General features: G+C 42.6%; 1 protein-coding gene across 5 annotated transcripts in view; it reads left to right on the forward strand.

The window, feature by feature from the left end:
* LOC119457481 (serine/threonine-protein kinase MRCK alpha) overlaps window positions 1-15802 on the forward strand; it is a 222498-nt gene that overhangs the window by 142525 nt on the left and 64171 nt on the right. For all 5 annotated transcript variants that reach the window (XM_037719064.2, XM_049670117.1, XM_049670119.1 and 2 more), the window contains exons 19-23: window positions 697-821; window positions 1983-2088; window positions 4655-4803; window positions 10483-10592; window positions 13306-13496. In XM_037719064.2, the coding sequence (XP_037574992.1) occupies window positions 697-821; window positions 1983-2088; window positions 4655-4803; window positions 10483-10592; window positions 13306-13496 (681 nt within the window). The remainder of the gene's footprint in view (window positions 1-696; window positions 822-1982; window positions 2089-4654; window positions 4804-10482; window positions 10593-13305; window positions 13497-15802) is intronic.

A 15802-nucleotide genomic window follows, 5' to 3' on the forward strand; every position in this document is an offset into this window, starting at 1 on the left:
GTTTTACTGTAGTACATTTTATAATCAACATTTTATCCTCCTGATAATCGAGATCACACAACAACACACCGGAAATAAGGGTTGCAGGCAAACTGTGTCATTTGATCTGCCAACTGCTGTCTATACTCACTGCCACTATCACTGTTGCTAGAGCATTTATTTACTTTTTGGGCTCACGCTCATCCAGTAAAATATTTGTTTTTTCAAGCTCGTTTTTCCTGCCCACCCTGCGCGCACCCACCTTCATGACTGAGCAACGAGGAGCAGTTGTTCTATGCTACGAAAATGATGTAGTTGAGTGTAAAAGTTTAGATTTGTGGGTGAGATATACTACTGAAGACTGTTCAAGGGCAATCGAGAATACAGACGAAGCTGACACACAAAAGCACTTGTGTGCGACCACTTTCTTCGTTCGTGTCCTCTATTGCACTTGAACGTTCTTCAAGCGAGACAGTGGGTTCACAGGAAGATTGAGACTTGAAATGATCAACATTGGATGAACAGGGAAAGCCCAAGTAAGGGCCAGTGTATCAACAAGAGTACTTTCCGTTATCCATGAAGACCAGTCCTCGAGTTGAAGTGGCTCCTGGTTGAGGCTTTCCTTGCTTGCCCATTGTTGGTCATTTCAACGTTCTTCTGCAGCGCATTAGTAGTGTTGACGATGTGGTGATGTTGACGCCGCATTTCCCTGTGCAGCTTACAGAGACATTGCGGAGGCAACTGGAAGAACGTCGTTGTCTGGAGGAAGAGATTGGCCAACTAAGGGAGAAGAAGGAATCTGTCGCCCAGTGGGAGGCACAGATCAGTGAGATCATTCAGTGGTGAGTGCTTCCTCAGCACTGCTAAGTCGTCATATGAAGAAGGGAAGAAATTGTTTTGGAACTCTCTGACAGAATAGCTTTCAGTGACTTCCACAAATTGCAAAAAAAAAAAAAAAACCCAGAATAAAAGTAAAAATGTTGAGTGTGGTTGGTAGTATCCACAACACAGTGCCATAATGTGAAAGTTTGTTGCATTACATGAAAAATATCATGGTTTTTCGCGATGTAAATAATGGCCCATTGTAAAGGGAACACTTGCTTAGTAATAAAGCCACATAAAGGGAACATTTGTGCTCCATTTTATTAGCAATAAGTGGCTTATGTAATCAAATGGACATACCATAATACATAAAAACTTAGTCTATGGACCTTTATGTTTTCTCGGTGGTAATTATTGGCAGAATTCTAAAGGGCAAGTTATACTCCAGCTTGTTCAGCGTGGCGAACTGCGCTTCTTCTGCAAGTGTTGTCATGATTTCCCATTTTCATTGTGAACGCTGTGCTGTCTCCGAGGATGGCCTGGACATAGCCTGCGCAAGGAAAGAGAGAAATGGCGTCCATATAAGCCCATAACAAAAAACAGTAAATTTGACTAAGCTAACACTTTATTGTGGGCAGCTGGTCTAACCAGTGAGTTCAGTCGAATTTCACACATGGCACTGCAGTATCACCCTGACATAGACCTATGAGCACTTTCCACACACTTCCTCCAACCAAACTGTGTGTTCTTTACATTCCCAATTTAGTGGGGCAAGCCTAGGCTTTTGTAGGCTAACCTCCCAGCCTTAGGAGTGGAGCTATCCACGCGTCGGCAACGTTGGAATGCGCCTGGCAGTCCCAATTACGCCGGCTGTGTCGTGTCGCCAGAGTACAGACGTTCATCATTCACCAGCGTAACGTCGCTGAGGCTGATGCATGCGTTATGCTAGAGTATAACTTGTTGCCCTTAACTGTGTGTTCCCCTTTACAGTGAACCATACTGTGCAACGTAAAAGTTCATTGCATTTGTTGCCTATCGGTTTGCTATGTGTTGTGAACTGTGAGTGCAGGATTATCTTAAGTTACTGTCATATGATTATTGATTTCCTAACCTTGCAGCAGCATTGATTAGCATTTGTGCTTCACAACTGCACATTAACAGTCCTGCTGCTTTCTAAACAGGGTGAGTGATGAGAAGGATGCTCGTGGCTACCTCCAGGCATTGGCTACCAAGATGACGGAAGAACTGGACTACCTCAGAATGAGCGGCCTTCCCACGCCTACTGCGGTAAGGCTTGTTTTCTTGCAATATCATATACCTTATGGCTATCGTGATGATCCCTTGTTTTCTATATTTGCCTGCATGAAATTTTATATTCTATTTACTGTTATAAACGTAGTGCACTTCTAGAGATGAGGATGATCAAACAAACTGATACATAGTATGTGTTCTTGTCAGTTCCTGTTATCATCCGAGTGGCTAGAAGGGGGCTGTATGTACCAGAGCAATGACCAAGCAATATGCCCGCCAATGCAGTGTGCGCTCGTTACACTTATCATCTAGTGAAAAATATATGTTGTGTCTGAAGTTTGTTCTGTCCAAAATTAGGGCCGCGGTATGTTGTGAAACTTTGGCTACTACAAACAGCTTCTCTATACTCAAAAAGTTTCACAATAAGTCTATCGGAGAGCTGTCCACTTACACTGACCAGGTGTCATGCTCAGTTCGGTTGCGGTATGTTGTGAAACTTTGGCTACTACAAACAGCTTCTCTATACTCAAAAAGTTTCACAATAAGTCTATCGGAGAGCTGTCCACTTACACTGACCAGGTGTCATGCTCAGTTCGGTTACGAATGGAGTTAACCGAAGTAGCACTGTTGCAATAGTGACATCGCAGGCAATCACTAGGCTATCCAGCTCATCATCTTTTAAATTTTTTTGAGACTGCTGGAAATCATGGAACGTTGCATATGCTTGTCTGGACCAGAGGGAGAGCTCAGATTATCCAATTATTCAAATAAATGAGGGTGAAAATTTAAAATTTTTACTATAGTACAAACAATACCCACTGTTGAATTGTAGTTTCGCTGAAAAAGTCTGGCTCACCAAGCCATGCAGTGTGCTCTACTATGTTATGCCTACTATGGTCAAAATGAAAGACACAGTGGAACCTCGTTGACACGATCTTCGCGGGAACCAGAAAATAAAATGTATCATTCAAAAATCTTATCATCCAAAGCACGCCCCAAAACGTAAGAAAATAGGCGCTTACTTCGTGACGAACTCGCTAGCAAAGCTTCCTGTTGCGTCATATGATACTGCTCCGCATAACACGCGTCTTATGCAGAGCAGCATGACACCACACGAACCGCAGCACACTTTTGTTGAGGAACTTTAAAACAGCTCGTCAGTTTTCGCTGCACTTTCTTTTTTTCAAAGTCCGTAAACAAGTTCTTTTGACAGATAAAAAGTTCCTTGACATAGCTACGGAGGTCACGACACCACGAGGCCCAGAATTCTGAAACAAAGGAACATCGTAGAGCAGCGTGACACAACGAGCAATACGACTGGCGAACGAGGGCAGGCGTTTCTTTTGGCCACGTTGACCGCATGAAGATCTTGCCTGAAAAGCCAACCAAAACAAGCGCGAGCGAAAGCTGATCTGAGCAGACGATACGACGAGTGCAAAAATATTGGTAGGGCGGGTCCGCATGACACCAAAAGCTTTACATGACACAACTTTCCCGTGCCACGGCCGATCTGGAGGCACGCGCTCCCTTCCTTCTTTAAAGAGCGAGCATATGCCTTCAGACCGGTTGTGCCCGCACGTACATCACTGAAGGGGGCAGCTCTCATTGGTATGCTTCGCTTGCGGCTCGTTTGCCGCTGGGGCGCGCGGCAATTTAAATTGGCCCAGGACGGATCCCTCCCACGGCTCGAAAAACCTGCTTCGCGGCAGCTTTTTTGGTGCGCTTTGCGCGTTTTTTCGCTAGTGTCGTCGGCCCTTAACATGTTGTTCATGGGTCGTTGGAATGTAATTTAATCTAATACACCTGAATATCATGCTACGAGTTTCAGAAATACCAGTTTGAAGACGTATCATCCACTTTCAGGTGAAAACGCGATCGCATCAACCGCATGGAAATACATTGCTGCTATACAATACAATACTGGCCGGGCAACGAAAAAAAAAAAAGCGTATCGTCCCAAAAAACATATTGTGCAGAATCGTATCAATGAGGCTCTGCTGTATTGTACTATTGCTAAAGCTTCATGTTTGTTTGTGCTCATTTGTTGATATAAAATATTTGAAAACTATTTAAAAAATATTTAGTCTTGCAAATAATTACTTTTCCTAAATCAATTGGAACAACATACGATTCATTATTCAAAAGTTTTTAATACTCACAGATCTCTACTTTTCACTGTTCATCATTGGGTTTCATGAAGCCATGGCACTGTTATCGCCAAGATCAACCACTTACAGTGATGAGTAATAGTAAATAATAAAATTGAAGGAGAAGAATCTTTACATAATATAGCCTCAAAATATTTTTTTGCTTCTTGAAATAGAAAGAGAAGAACTGAAAGGAAAGGTAGCAAATTAATAAGTAATTCGACAAGATCTGATTTATTTTCTTCAATGCGGACAACTCAAAATTCTGTAGCGGGCATTGACTTTTATTTTTATAGTAATAATAAATAAATCGGTCAATCAATTATTTATTTATCGTTCCCAGGAACAACAATAATAATAATAATAACAACAATAACAATAATAATTAATGTTTGGGGCAAGCACTCTCCTTCAGGCCAGTGATGTCAAAGATGTTATGTGCATTTGAAATGCAGGACAAGAATTGGCGCAACCGACGCTCCCAGAAGCTCGAGAAGATGGAGCTACTGACGCTACAGTCGAACCTCCAGAGTGAGATTCAGGCCAAGCAGGCTGTCAGTGAGGAACTCACACGTGTCCGTGCTGAACTGGTTGCCCAGCAGAAGTGAGTTTGTGTGCCCATCTCGAACCTTTTGTGATAGAGAATGACAAAGCCTGACTGTGACATCTTCTTGGCCTTGCCATTCGTACATGAGGGCATGCTTCGAGTGGTCATACTAGTGTAGAACCCTTTTCCATCATTTTGGTTGTCAAAAATCAATGTCAATGTGCATATTTTACATGGCGTTGACCCTGGTTGTGATACATTCTTGCCTGAACCATTCTTGTATGAAGGACTTACTTCATATGTCCAAGCTGATACAGTTGAACCCGGATATATCGAACCCAGATATAACGAATTATGGTGTATAACGAACAGCTGTAACACCCCCTTGAAAATATTTGCATAAAATTTTTATTTGATATATCGAAATATTGATATATCGAACTATTTTACGATCCCCTTCGAGTTCAATATATCCGGGTTCGACTGTATTAGACCCATCTCTTTTTTTTATATAATTTTAGTTGTCAAAGATTTATCGCAGGAAATACTACTTGTTGTTGATAAGAAGATGCTTGAAAAATGTTAAAGCTCGTAGTGGACCCATATCTTTTTTAAGAAGTGTGCGAATATCGAATATCACCGAATCGAATTGAATAAAGAACGTTTGAATAATCTGATTCGCGAATCGAATATGTACTATTAGATTTCTCGACTATTCGATATATTCAGTGGAGACCCGCACAGTACCACATGTCGTGTGCACCACTGAGCCCCTCATGCTCGATGCCGCCCAAGTGAGCGTTTCACTTCCTTTTCGGTGCAAAAGGAGCACCGAGGGTGCCGTGGACAGGCCACCCCGGCTGACGCGGCAGCAGACGTGGTCACTGTGGGTGGTCCTTGACGTTGGCCCGATGCAGAGATCGCACACACAGCACCCGAACGCTGCAATTTGCAGAACGGCGCCGTGTCGGCCGGGGCCGCCTCTGTCGGTAAAAGATTTGTCCGGGTCGACAGGGGCGATCAAAATGATAATGTGGCAGGGAAAGATGGAATGGCAACAAAAGCAGCACGTGTTTCGCAAAGTCGGGCCGATTAGCTGCTGTTAAAGATTGGGCCGATTAGCTGCCGTTAAGCACATGGATCGTGTTGGATATGCGGTGAAGAATTTCACGCCGCTTCAACAGCCGTTAATCTAACCTGCACGCGTGACCTTGGGACTAATCACATGATGTGCCACCCGTATAAACATACTAGCAGCAAGCATTCTGCGACGGCTTGGGGCCCGTTACCACATTAGCCGGCGGAGAATTTTCATCACGGCCACACTGCTTTGGTCATTACACCTAATCAGCGCTTCTGCATCGGGCATCGTCGACTAAAGTTACGGTTTGGTGACTAATCGATGCAGATGTATTTAACAGCAGCTGCGCAACACTCAGAAAGCTGACAAGCTGTCTTGAAAATGAAAGCAAGTGCATGGGATTGCAACAAAGTTGTTCACGGATGCCATATCTGCGGCACACGGAATGGCGGTCGTTCGTTACCGATGCCGTTCACACACACCCATCGCTTTTTTTTTTTCTTTCTTTTTGTAGCTTCGAGCTACTCCTAAAAAGGCTAGGTTTGAAATTACAGGGCGGGCTCGAAAGTGTCATGACCTGGTTGCATGCATTGGTGCAGATGGCAGATAAACGAGCAGTGCTGCTAACCTCCGAAGCCAGTTTCCCCCTAAATTGTATCAAGAAATTCCCTAGATTTCCCTAGATTTTTGTAATATACACTTCTTAGGTTTGTGAATACTGTTTTGTAATGATATACGTTTTTGTTATGCAAATATACAAGATTTACAGTTTCACTTTATTTCCAAGCTTGTTTTATAAATATAAATAATTAAGTCGCCGCACTCAAGCTGAAACAATGTTGCAGTGCAAGCCGTGCTAACCAGAGTTCTTCGTGCTAACAACACAGCCTCCTGTTTAAAACTAAATTCACAGAACAAGAAATGATCCTGTGTATATCCACTCCACATGCAAAACAAACTCGAACAACAGAAAAATGACCAGATTGACATGGAACCTTATTTGGATTCTAAGGAAGCTGGCACCGGACTATACCAGATTACGGAATATGTAGCAATGTTAAAACTGTGTCTCTTCACGACACCAATATAAAGTATGTGCAATAAATTTTGCTTACGTGTTGTGATGTACCGACATGGCAGCCCCACGTTTGCGTGCTTACAAGTCATTTGCAGCGAAGCACACAGATACACGTTCAATTTCTTTCTTCCCGCTATGCCAATGCTCACCCAAACATGTTACCACTGGCACTCTACAATGCGAGTCTGTTGCTTTGCCTATGAATGGTAAATTTGAGTGCATAGTCGCCTACGCAGCACCCCTACCGCCTAGTCATGCTCAACGCTAGGTACATATATGTGACTGCTTATGGCAAGATTCACAGGTGCTGCTTTGTTTGGCTTTGCAGCTTAAATTTTTTTTGCCAGTTACAGATAAATATTTGATTTAAAGAGAGACATCCACACCTGGCCGTTTTCTGGCCGGAGGAGCATCGCGTGATCTTGCCGTGACCCTGTAGATTTTAGAATCTTTCACAGGTGGAAAACCACACCGAACCTGACAATGAAACAGAGCGTACGGCGCCTGCTCTTTATTGTCGGCGCCGGCTACTAGAGTCACGTGATGCACAGTCCTTTCCTCTGTCGCACAGATTGGCCTAACGTACCTGCCATAAAGTTGGAATAGCCCTTCTGCATTTTGGAGAAAAACTGGAGAGCAAAACTTCCTATCCAATAAATAAATGATTGCCGCATAACACAGCTTCACTATTAAACTGAGAACTTCATTAGTATTCTGTACAACAGAATGTCACTAATCCATTAGTTTCAGAAGAAACAAAGCACATGCTTCTGTTGAACAGAAATTCTATTGATACAAAAAATATACCTTGATATACTAAAACTGATCTGTAATCAGTGCTGGCATACTAATTCGGCATTTTTGGAGTAGACCGTACTGTATATCTTGATTTCTATGTACCTATGTTATTGATAGCTTGATGCATTTGTTATGCAATGTCAGGAGACACCCTTGCATGTGCAGCACCATATTTTTTTGTATTCAATATTCGATTCAATATTCAGCTTTCTTATTTCTTGATTCGATTCGATATTCGATTCGAAATGTAGTAATAGTATTCAGTATTTGCACACCCCTACTTTTTTTTAGATAATGAGTACAGGTTGTCCTTTTTAGTTTGAAATATTTTATAGAACCCGAGGGTTATTGCCTGAAGAGGAATGCACAGTAAATGCTAATGACTAATGCAGAACAATTTCTTTTTTTTTAAATTATGCTAATGACAATGCACTGTACCAGGAAAAAGTAATTTATTTACGATAATTACACTTATTCACAATTATTTAATCTTAGTGCAGTGTCTGCCTTGAGATTGCAGACAGTGCAGTGCACATTGACCTTTAACTTTTAAAGTTTAGGTTGTCGTGATCATGGAACAAATTGATATGCTGAAAGTCTCTAATACTAAATAAATTTGTGAAGTTTCCAGTCACTTTCTTTCTTTACATTTTTTTTCTGAAAGTGCTTGAGACGAGAGAGGAAGATTTAGATTGAGACAAAATGGTTATACATTGGGACTCATTATTGGTCCTCAATCAGAATGCTTGAGGACCTTAACCGAGAAAGTGTAAGAGTGGGGTTAAGAATTATATGCACAAGACAAATATAATGTTCAATAGCCTGGTAAGGGAACAAGAATTCAGGATCGCCAGTCAGCCTCTAGAGTCTGTAAAGGAGTACGTTTATCTAGGTCAATTACTCACAGGGGACTCTGATCACGAGAAAGAAATTTACAGAAGAAAAAAATTGGGTTGGAGTGCATACGGCAGGCATTGCCAAATCCTGACTGGGAGCTTACCACTGTCGCTGAAAAGAAAAGTGTTCATTCATTGCATTTTACCGGTGCTAACATATGGGGCAGAAATTTGGAGGTTAAAAAAGAAGCTCGAGAAAAAGTTAACGACCGCATAAAGAGTGATGGAACGAAAAATTTTAGGTCTAGCGTTAAGAGACAGGAAGAGAGTGGTGTGGATCAGAGAGCAAACGAGGGATAGCCGATATTCTAGCTGACATTAAGAGAAAGAAATGGAGCTGGGCAGGCCATGTAATGCATACGATAGACAACCGGTGGTGGTTAGATTTACAGAATGGGTGCCAAGAGAAGGGAAGCGTAGTCGAAGACGGCGGAAAGCTAGGTGGGGTAATGAAGTTAGGAGGTTTCCAGGCCCAAGTTGGAATCAGCTAGCGCAAGACGGATAATTGGAGATCTCAGGGAGAGGCCTTCGTCCTGCAATGGACATAAATATGGGCTGATTATGATGATGATGATAATCAATTTGAGATGTGAAGTGGTTTGTAGTTTTTACTGCTGAATAGAGAATATGTTAATCATAGCCTTTCAAATTAGTTGTTTACTTAAAGGCCAACTGCAATGAAATTTCACTTTGGCTAAATTGGTTATGAATGAGTAGTATATACCACTGAAGCTATCTTTACAAAGCTGCAAGGCTGGTAATTCTTGCATGTCTACTATCAGGGAAATCCTGGAATTTTCGGGGAATTTATAAGTTCTGGAAAATTCAGGGGGGGGGGAAATGGGAATTTTCATCTTGGTTGTTTTAAATCACGAAAGTTGGTACTGGGAGTGTGTTGTGGTGAATATAATGGTATGGCAGAAGGAATCAATGGTTTCAACTGAACCTATGCAATCTGCTAATTATAGGGTTATTCGATTCAGCCAAGTTTCTCTGCACCTTCTGCACCTAGGACTTCGATTCCCCGCGGCACAGCGGTGCACCCTGCACAATTGCACGGGGTGCAAGGCAAGGTGCCGCCGCCGTGCAGTGCACCCTTGAACCTTGCATTGAGTGGGTGCAGCCCGGCGCACCACAATTGGCACCACCTGCACCTTTTCATTTGTGGTCCTGTGCACCTTTTCTGAATCGAACAAACCTTATGGTGTCTTGCTGGTTAGGTTGGCTGGGTGGTTGGAGCATACATGAAAAACAGTACATTCCAACTGACTGATGTCTTACTGGTATAGTTCAATATTATGGGCTGGTTAATGTGCCTGAACCATTAGTGTCACAGACTGCTAGGGAAATTGAAAATCCCACCACAGTATACATCGTGCCTCAATTTTCATATTAACAGCCTCTAAACAGCACCTAAGCAGATAATGCGTGCACCTCGTGGTTGGTGGCTATGACACAAGTCGCCACATATCACCTCTGAGGGTTATCAGCGCACAGCGTGCAGCCGTTGGCGCTGCCTAATCTTGGAGGTCATGCTGAAGAGTTGCACATTCTATGTGGTGCGTAACTTCCGGGGAGCAGTAATGGCAATGTTTTTTTTCCTCCAGTATTGGTATCAAAAACGGCTATTTTGGCTAGTTTCTCGTGACGCTTATGCTCCTAGAACAACAAAATATTGCACAGAGGCTCCTCTCTATTTACATCATCTTAAACTAAGCTTTCTACGCAGTCCAAAATTTCATTTCAGTTGACCCTTTCAGCACCTTAAATGAAAATGTCTTTCACAATCTACTATACAATACTCTTGCTTTAGCATGGGTCATGTATATGTGATAGGAAGCCTTGAAGCCACATGCTGAAATTAATTCTGGTCTTTTACGCAGGGAGCAGCGAAAGCTACAACAGGAACTTGACCATTTTCGAAAGGAGTCTACGAAGAAGGACTCCCAAATCCGAGATCTGCAACAACGCTTAGACGCGGCAGGAGACGGATGTGAGTTTAATTTTTCTTTGACTTGATTTGGCTATTGTTTGACATTCTAAGAGTTGTTCCTGTCTCAAATGGTTTTCTAAGTAATGTAAACATGTAGGCTAGATAATGGGTTACACATGTGCTTACAGTGCAATGCAAAACACAGACGGAAGTGAGAAACAACATGACCAGCATCAACTTCCAGCTGATTTTATTGTTGGCAGAAAAACACATTTATATATAATGACAGAACTCTTATATGAGGAACATTTATAAGTGTTCTTTCTGCAAGTAATAAGAACATTTAGAAGTCAGCGGTGTCCATATATTGCTTCTTGCCTCCATCCACGTTTAGTTTTGTACTTTGAGTGCATTGTTTTTTTTTTTCTTTTTATTCTGATTTTGAATCTTTCTTTGTATTTGTTCTTTGCTTTACTGGTGTGTGTGTTTGCCCTGCTCATTCAGTTGAAACAGTTATCATAATTTTTCTTTCAAAGAAACATTGAAAATAAATACTGAATCAGTAGACTACCATTCTGAAACTTATCAGTGGCCTTTTGTTTTTGGCAAGCAAACAATCAGTACCAAAAATAAATAAACAAATCCAAACTTCTCTCTTTTTTTTTTAATATTTTGTGTGTAAACGTTGCCACTTTTGACCTCATGGTAATGTCAGAGGTTTCACAGGATAATCCCAGAAAAGTCTGAAGGGCTAGATTTAGTTTATTTTCAAATATACCGGGTGCGCGAGGTATTTGAGAACACAATGCTGGCTTCAGGCAGAGAAGAATTTCTCAAAAATAGACATATTTTGACCAAACTTTGGGAAATACTTCTCTTAAGGTTTATTTCCACAATTACTCAGTGAATCCGCCATCTGCAGCAATAACCGATTCAATTTGGCTTTGGAAATTGCTGCATGCATGGATCAGGTGGTTCTTAGAGATGTTGGCCATTGAGTCAGCAATGGCAGCCTTCAGTGAGTGTTTTGTATTATGTGGCTATTTGTTGGCCTCTCTTTCAACGATGCCCAGACACAGTAGTCAATCGTATTTAAATCTGGAGAACTAGGAGGCCACAAGTTGGAGGTGACGTGGTCGTAGAAGTTGTCAGCCAGCCACTCCTGGGTGACGCAGGCAGTGTGGACAGGAGCAGAATCTTGCTGAAAGATATAAGGTCTTCCTTTCGAAACAGTCTCTATCCAGGGCTTTACAACGGTGGCAAGCACCTCCACGTACACGGTAGCATTAACACAGAGTCCTTCTGCAAAAAAGTTGTGGCGTGATGTCACCCTCGTTTCTGACAACGGCTGACACCATCACAGACGACGGAAATTTTGTGTGCATCACTGTAGGCACCTCATCAGAGCTTGCGCAAAGTCACCTGTCATTACGGCGGTTAACTTTTTGGTCTTGGTCAAAGTTCTTTTCATCTGAAAAAAAAAACCAGAGCATTCCAGGCTTCTCAGGTCTCTTCAGCTTGCTTAGCAAGCGCTTGGACCAGAGCAGACAATTCTCCCGAGTTTTATCGGACCTGAATTGCCCCCTCCTCATGACATAGGAATGGTACCTCAAGTCCTTGTGCACAGCGAGCCTGACAGTTGACTCTGCAACTTGGAGCTCGTTTGCAATGGCCCGCATTGACTTCCCTGGGTCGTCACTCACAATGACTTGCAGCCGCCGGAGAAAATCAGGGGTTCTGACGACGTCTGACTGCTGAATGTGCTTTTTCTTTTTCGCCACAGATGCCATGTCACCGCCAGAACACGTCAGTTCTGTCTGCACCTTGTAAACGAAAGACTTCGCTATGTTCAGAAAGGTGGCAATTTGCAAGTTGTGTGGTATGTGGCCAGGGCGAGGAGGACTGCATGTCATTTCTTGCATCAACTTGTACGCTTCCATCTTTGAACAAACTGCACAGTATGAATGATAAGGGGTCGATAAGGAATAGTGTTCTTAAATACCTTGCTCACTTGGTACTGTGATCCTTTCTCTGTTAATAAGGTACTGTGATCCTTTCTCTGTTAATAAGGTACTGTGATCCTTTCTCTGTTAATAAGCAACTAACTGGTTTGTAACTGAGATTAAGGGGTCAATTCATGCTTAGTATTCCAGATAAGGCAGTGCTGAAATTTTCCTAATGATATTTGTGAGATTTTGTTGCTGTGTTTTTTGGACTGCATGAGTTCTTTGCCGTTGTATTTTCAATGAAAACATAAACTGAAATTTTCAATATCTTTAGGTCCTCTCAAATTTTTCTCGTTTACGTGAAACTGTTTGTCATTAAAGTATTTATTAACAGTTATTTCTGCACATGGCACTTTGAAACATGAATAAACAATTCAACATGTTGAAGCAAGACCTTCTTAGGTTGTGTATGCAAAGTCGGGCACTTTCACCTACACAAGTAACTTTAAATAAATTTTTGTGTGACGTGGTTTACCGAAATTGGCAAAATTTAAGAGAGCCACACATGATTGTCTTGTTTTGTTCGTTAAAAATATTGTGGCAAAATAGTTTACGTAGCATAGCGAAAAGCCACAAATTTTATCTGGACAATCTCGCATAGCCGAGCAAGACCACATCTTAGATTCTTCGCTTAGAATTGACCTTAAGTGGTTTGCAAGCTTGTCCTGTGCACTCAAACGAATACTTGACTGATTTGTTTAGTTGCCATAGAAACACTGCCTTTTAGGACTCCATTTAACTTGTTGCTCCCGGTGGTCCGGTTGCAGTCCTGGAGCGACCCTCTTCGCAGATGTCTTTTCTGGACCAGTTCCTGAAGGACACGTCTAGGTTGAATCACAGTGACAGCGGCGAGTCGGCCGACCAGGTCACCAATGACACCGAAACGGAGCTCGAGGGGGGACCCCACTCGCCACCGCTTCCCCCTGTGCCGGTCATCAACAAGACCACCAGCGCTGAGGTGCGGCAGACGGTTCACTTCTGCTCCCCTAGTCCTTAGAAAAACATAAAGCTGAGCAAGTTGGTAGGGAGCATAGGTACTCACTCACGTGTGCACTGACTCATACTTGCTCCACACTGATTTCAACAGGCGTGAGATAGAGCGTTAGTGAGTGATAAAGGGTGTGAGTATGAACGGGAGTGAGTGCCGGTTAATGCGAGTACAAACGAAAGTCAGCGATGATGATTTTGAGTGTACGTGAGTATGAACATGGGTGACTGTCGGCAAATGTGAGTGGATGTATGTATGTAAGCGAGTGAGTGCCAATGACTGTGGATGGAAGCGACTAAGAACGCAAGTAGGAGAATATTTGGTTGTTGGGCTAGAGTGTTCAACATCTTGCAAAGGGTAGTGCAGAAATGGTGCGGAAAAAAAGAGATCAGACAGGAAAGACGCTCACTTGCAACTGAGTTTATTTTGAAACACTTCCAACACGAGCACTATCGTGCTTGCGCAGACATTGGTATGCTTCACCAAAACAAGATGGACTATCACATGACACAGGAGGTTGCAGCACCAGACACATGCCGTCTACAATAATCACCTCGCCGTGACAACGCCATCGGCGCGCGCAAGCCCAAATGAAACCTTTCAAGCCTGCCTTTTGCTCGGCTTGTCACCTTGGCTTCTTCGAAAAGGGCTGAGCAGCCACATTGCCTGCAGTGCACGGGTAGGTGCGGGGTGTTTAAAGATTAAGAGCTTAAAGATTAAGCTAAAGATTAAAGATCTTAAGAGAGCTCTCGACATGTGGCTAGTGTTGCAACCTCATGGGTCACGGGATAGTCTATGTTGTTTTGGTGAAGCATACCAATGTCAGCGCATGCATGTTGGGGCTCGTGTTGGAACTTTCTCAAAATAAATTCAGATGCAAGTCAGCATGTTTCCTGTCTACTCTCTTTTTTTTCCACACCTCTTCTGCACTACCCTTTGCAAAAACACGAGTAGGAGCGTGAGTAAGTACATAGCCCAATGTGCTCCAATTTCGTTCCGGTTCAGTTCTGGTTCGGAGAAATAAAAATGTATAATGGTCTGCGAAGCGGTTTGCAAAACCGAACCGGCTCGCGAACTTGTTTGACATAGTCAATTTTATCCTGTCCCATAGCAATACGCTGCATAGTACTGTTGACTTGTCTGCATGGTGCATGTGCTAGTTTCATTAAGAGGAGGCAGAAATTTACAAATTAATTACTCAGATACGGGGGAAATTTTATGTACATAATAATTAGTACAGAGATAATTAGTGAGAATCCCTGCATCAGCGTGAGGTCTCCTTAGCTTGCGAACTTGTTTTTTTCAACAGCAGATTCAGTTAATGTTCATTTTGCATCTGGTTTTCACTACAGGACTGGTGGTGAGCGAACTGTGGCATGGGATGTATGGTGTCGAAGACAGCACGAATTCACATTTTTATTACATAAATCACAACTGTGTGTAGCAAAAAAAAGGAAGCCAGCATGTGACATTTCGCTCAGTTTGCTTCTTTTTTAGAAGTAGGTGAGGACATTGATTATTCTGAACGATGACCAAAGACGATTTGTGCTGAACCATACGTCGATCTTTCTTGCGCATCTCTACGTTACGTCTAGTCTTCTCCTGGCTAAAGACCTAAAAGACTTCAACAGCATAGGTTGACAAAATAAACGCAACTCCCACATACTTACTCAGATTATATTTTTTGCTTAGGGCTCACTCGGACTTATACTCACCAAAATTCTACTCAACCAGGCTCACTTAAACTCAGACTCACGGATCAGTCCAAGTCTGAGTGAGTCTACTCATGAGTGAGTTTGCCGACCTATGGTCAAAAGCACACACATTGTGCTCCACGAATAATTTCTGCAATGAAGAGTGTTGTACTCTGCTTGGATAAGCACCAAACATGCGGTGAACCATGGCGCGTGACAAAGAGTTTGCAAGCCGTTTACAGCCGAGATTACTGCTCACTGAAAAGGTGGTGGCATTCATTAGTGGCCGCAGTGTTATGGTTACAGTAAGTCATGCAGCTGAACTCATTGATATCTCTCCTCGTGGACATGGTCTTTTCCACTCCCCGTATTTATCTAATTTATCTAATTTTAGTAACAAGTTGACCTAACATCCAAATTGGGCTCGTCACCACAAATGTTGATTTCGCAGAGCCCCTGAAACAACTTTTAGGCCGTTGAACACAACTGGCATGGCTGACTTCTGAAGCGCAAGCGTCTCGGCTGAGGTGGCTGTAATTGCCAGTACATGCCCACTGTCTATCACTATTCTCGCTCAAAACC

This window comes from Dermacentor silvarum, chromosome 7 (genome assembly GCF_013339745.2).
Source record: "Dermacentor silvarum isolate Dsil-2018 chromosome 7, BIME_Dsil_1.4, whole genome shotgun sequence".
In the NCBI taxonomy this organism is placed as follows: Eukaryota; Metazoa; Arthropoda; class Arachnida; order Ixodida; family Ixodidae; genus Dermacentor; species Dermacentor silvarum.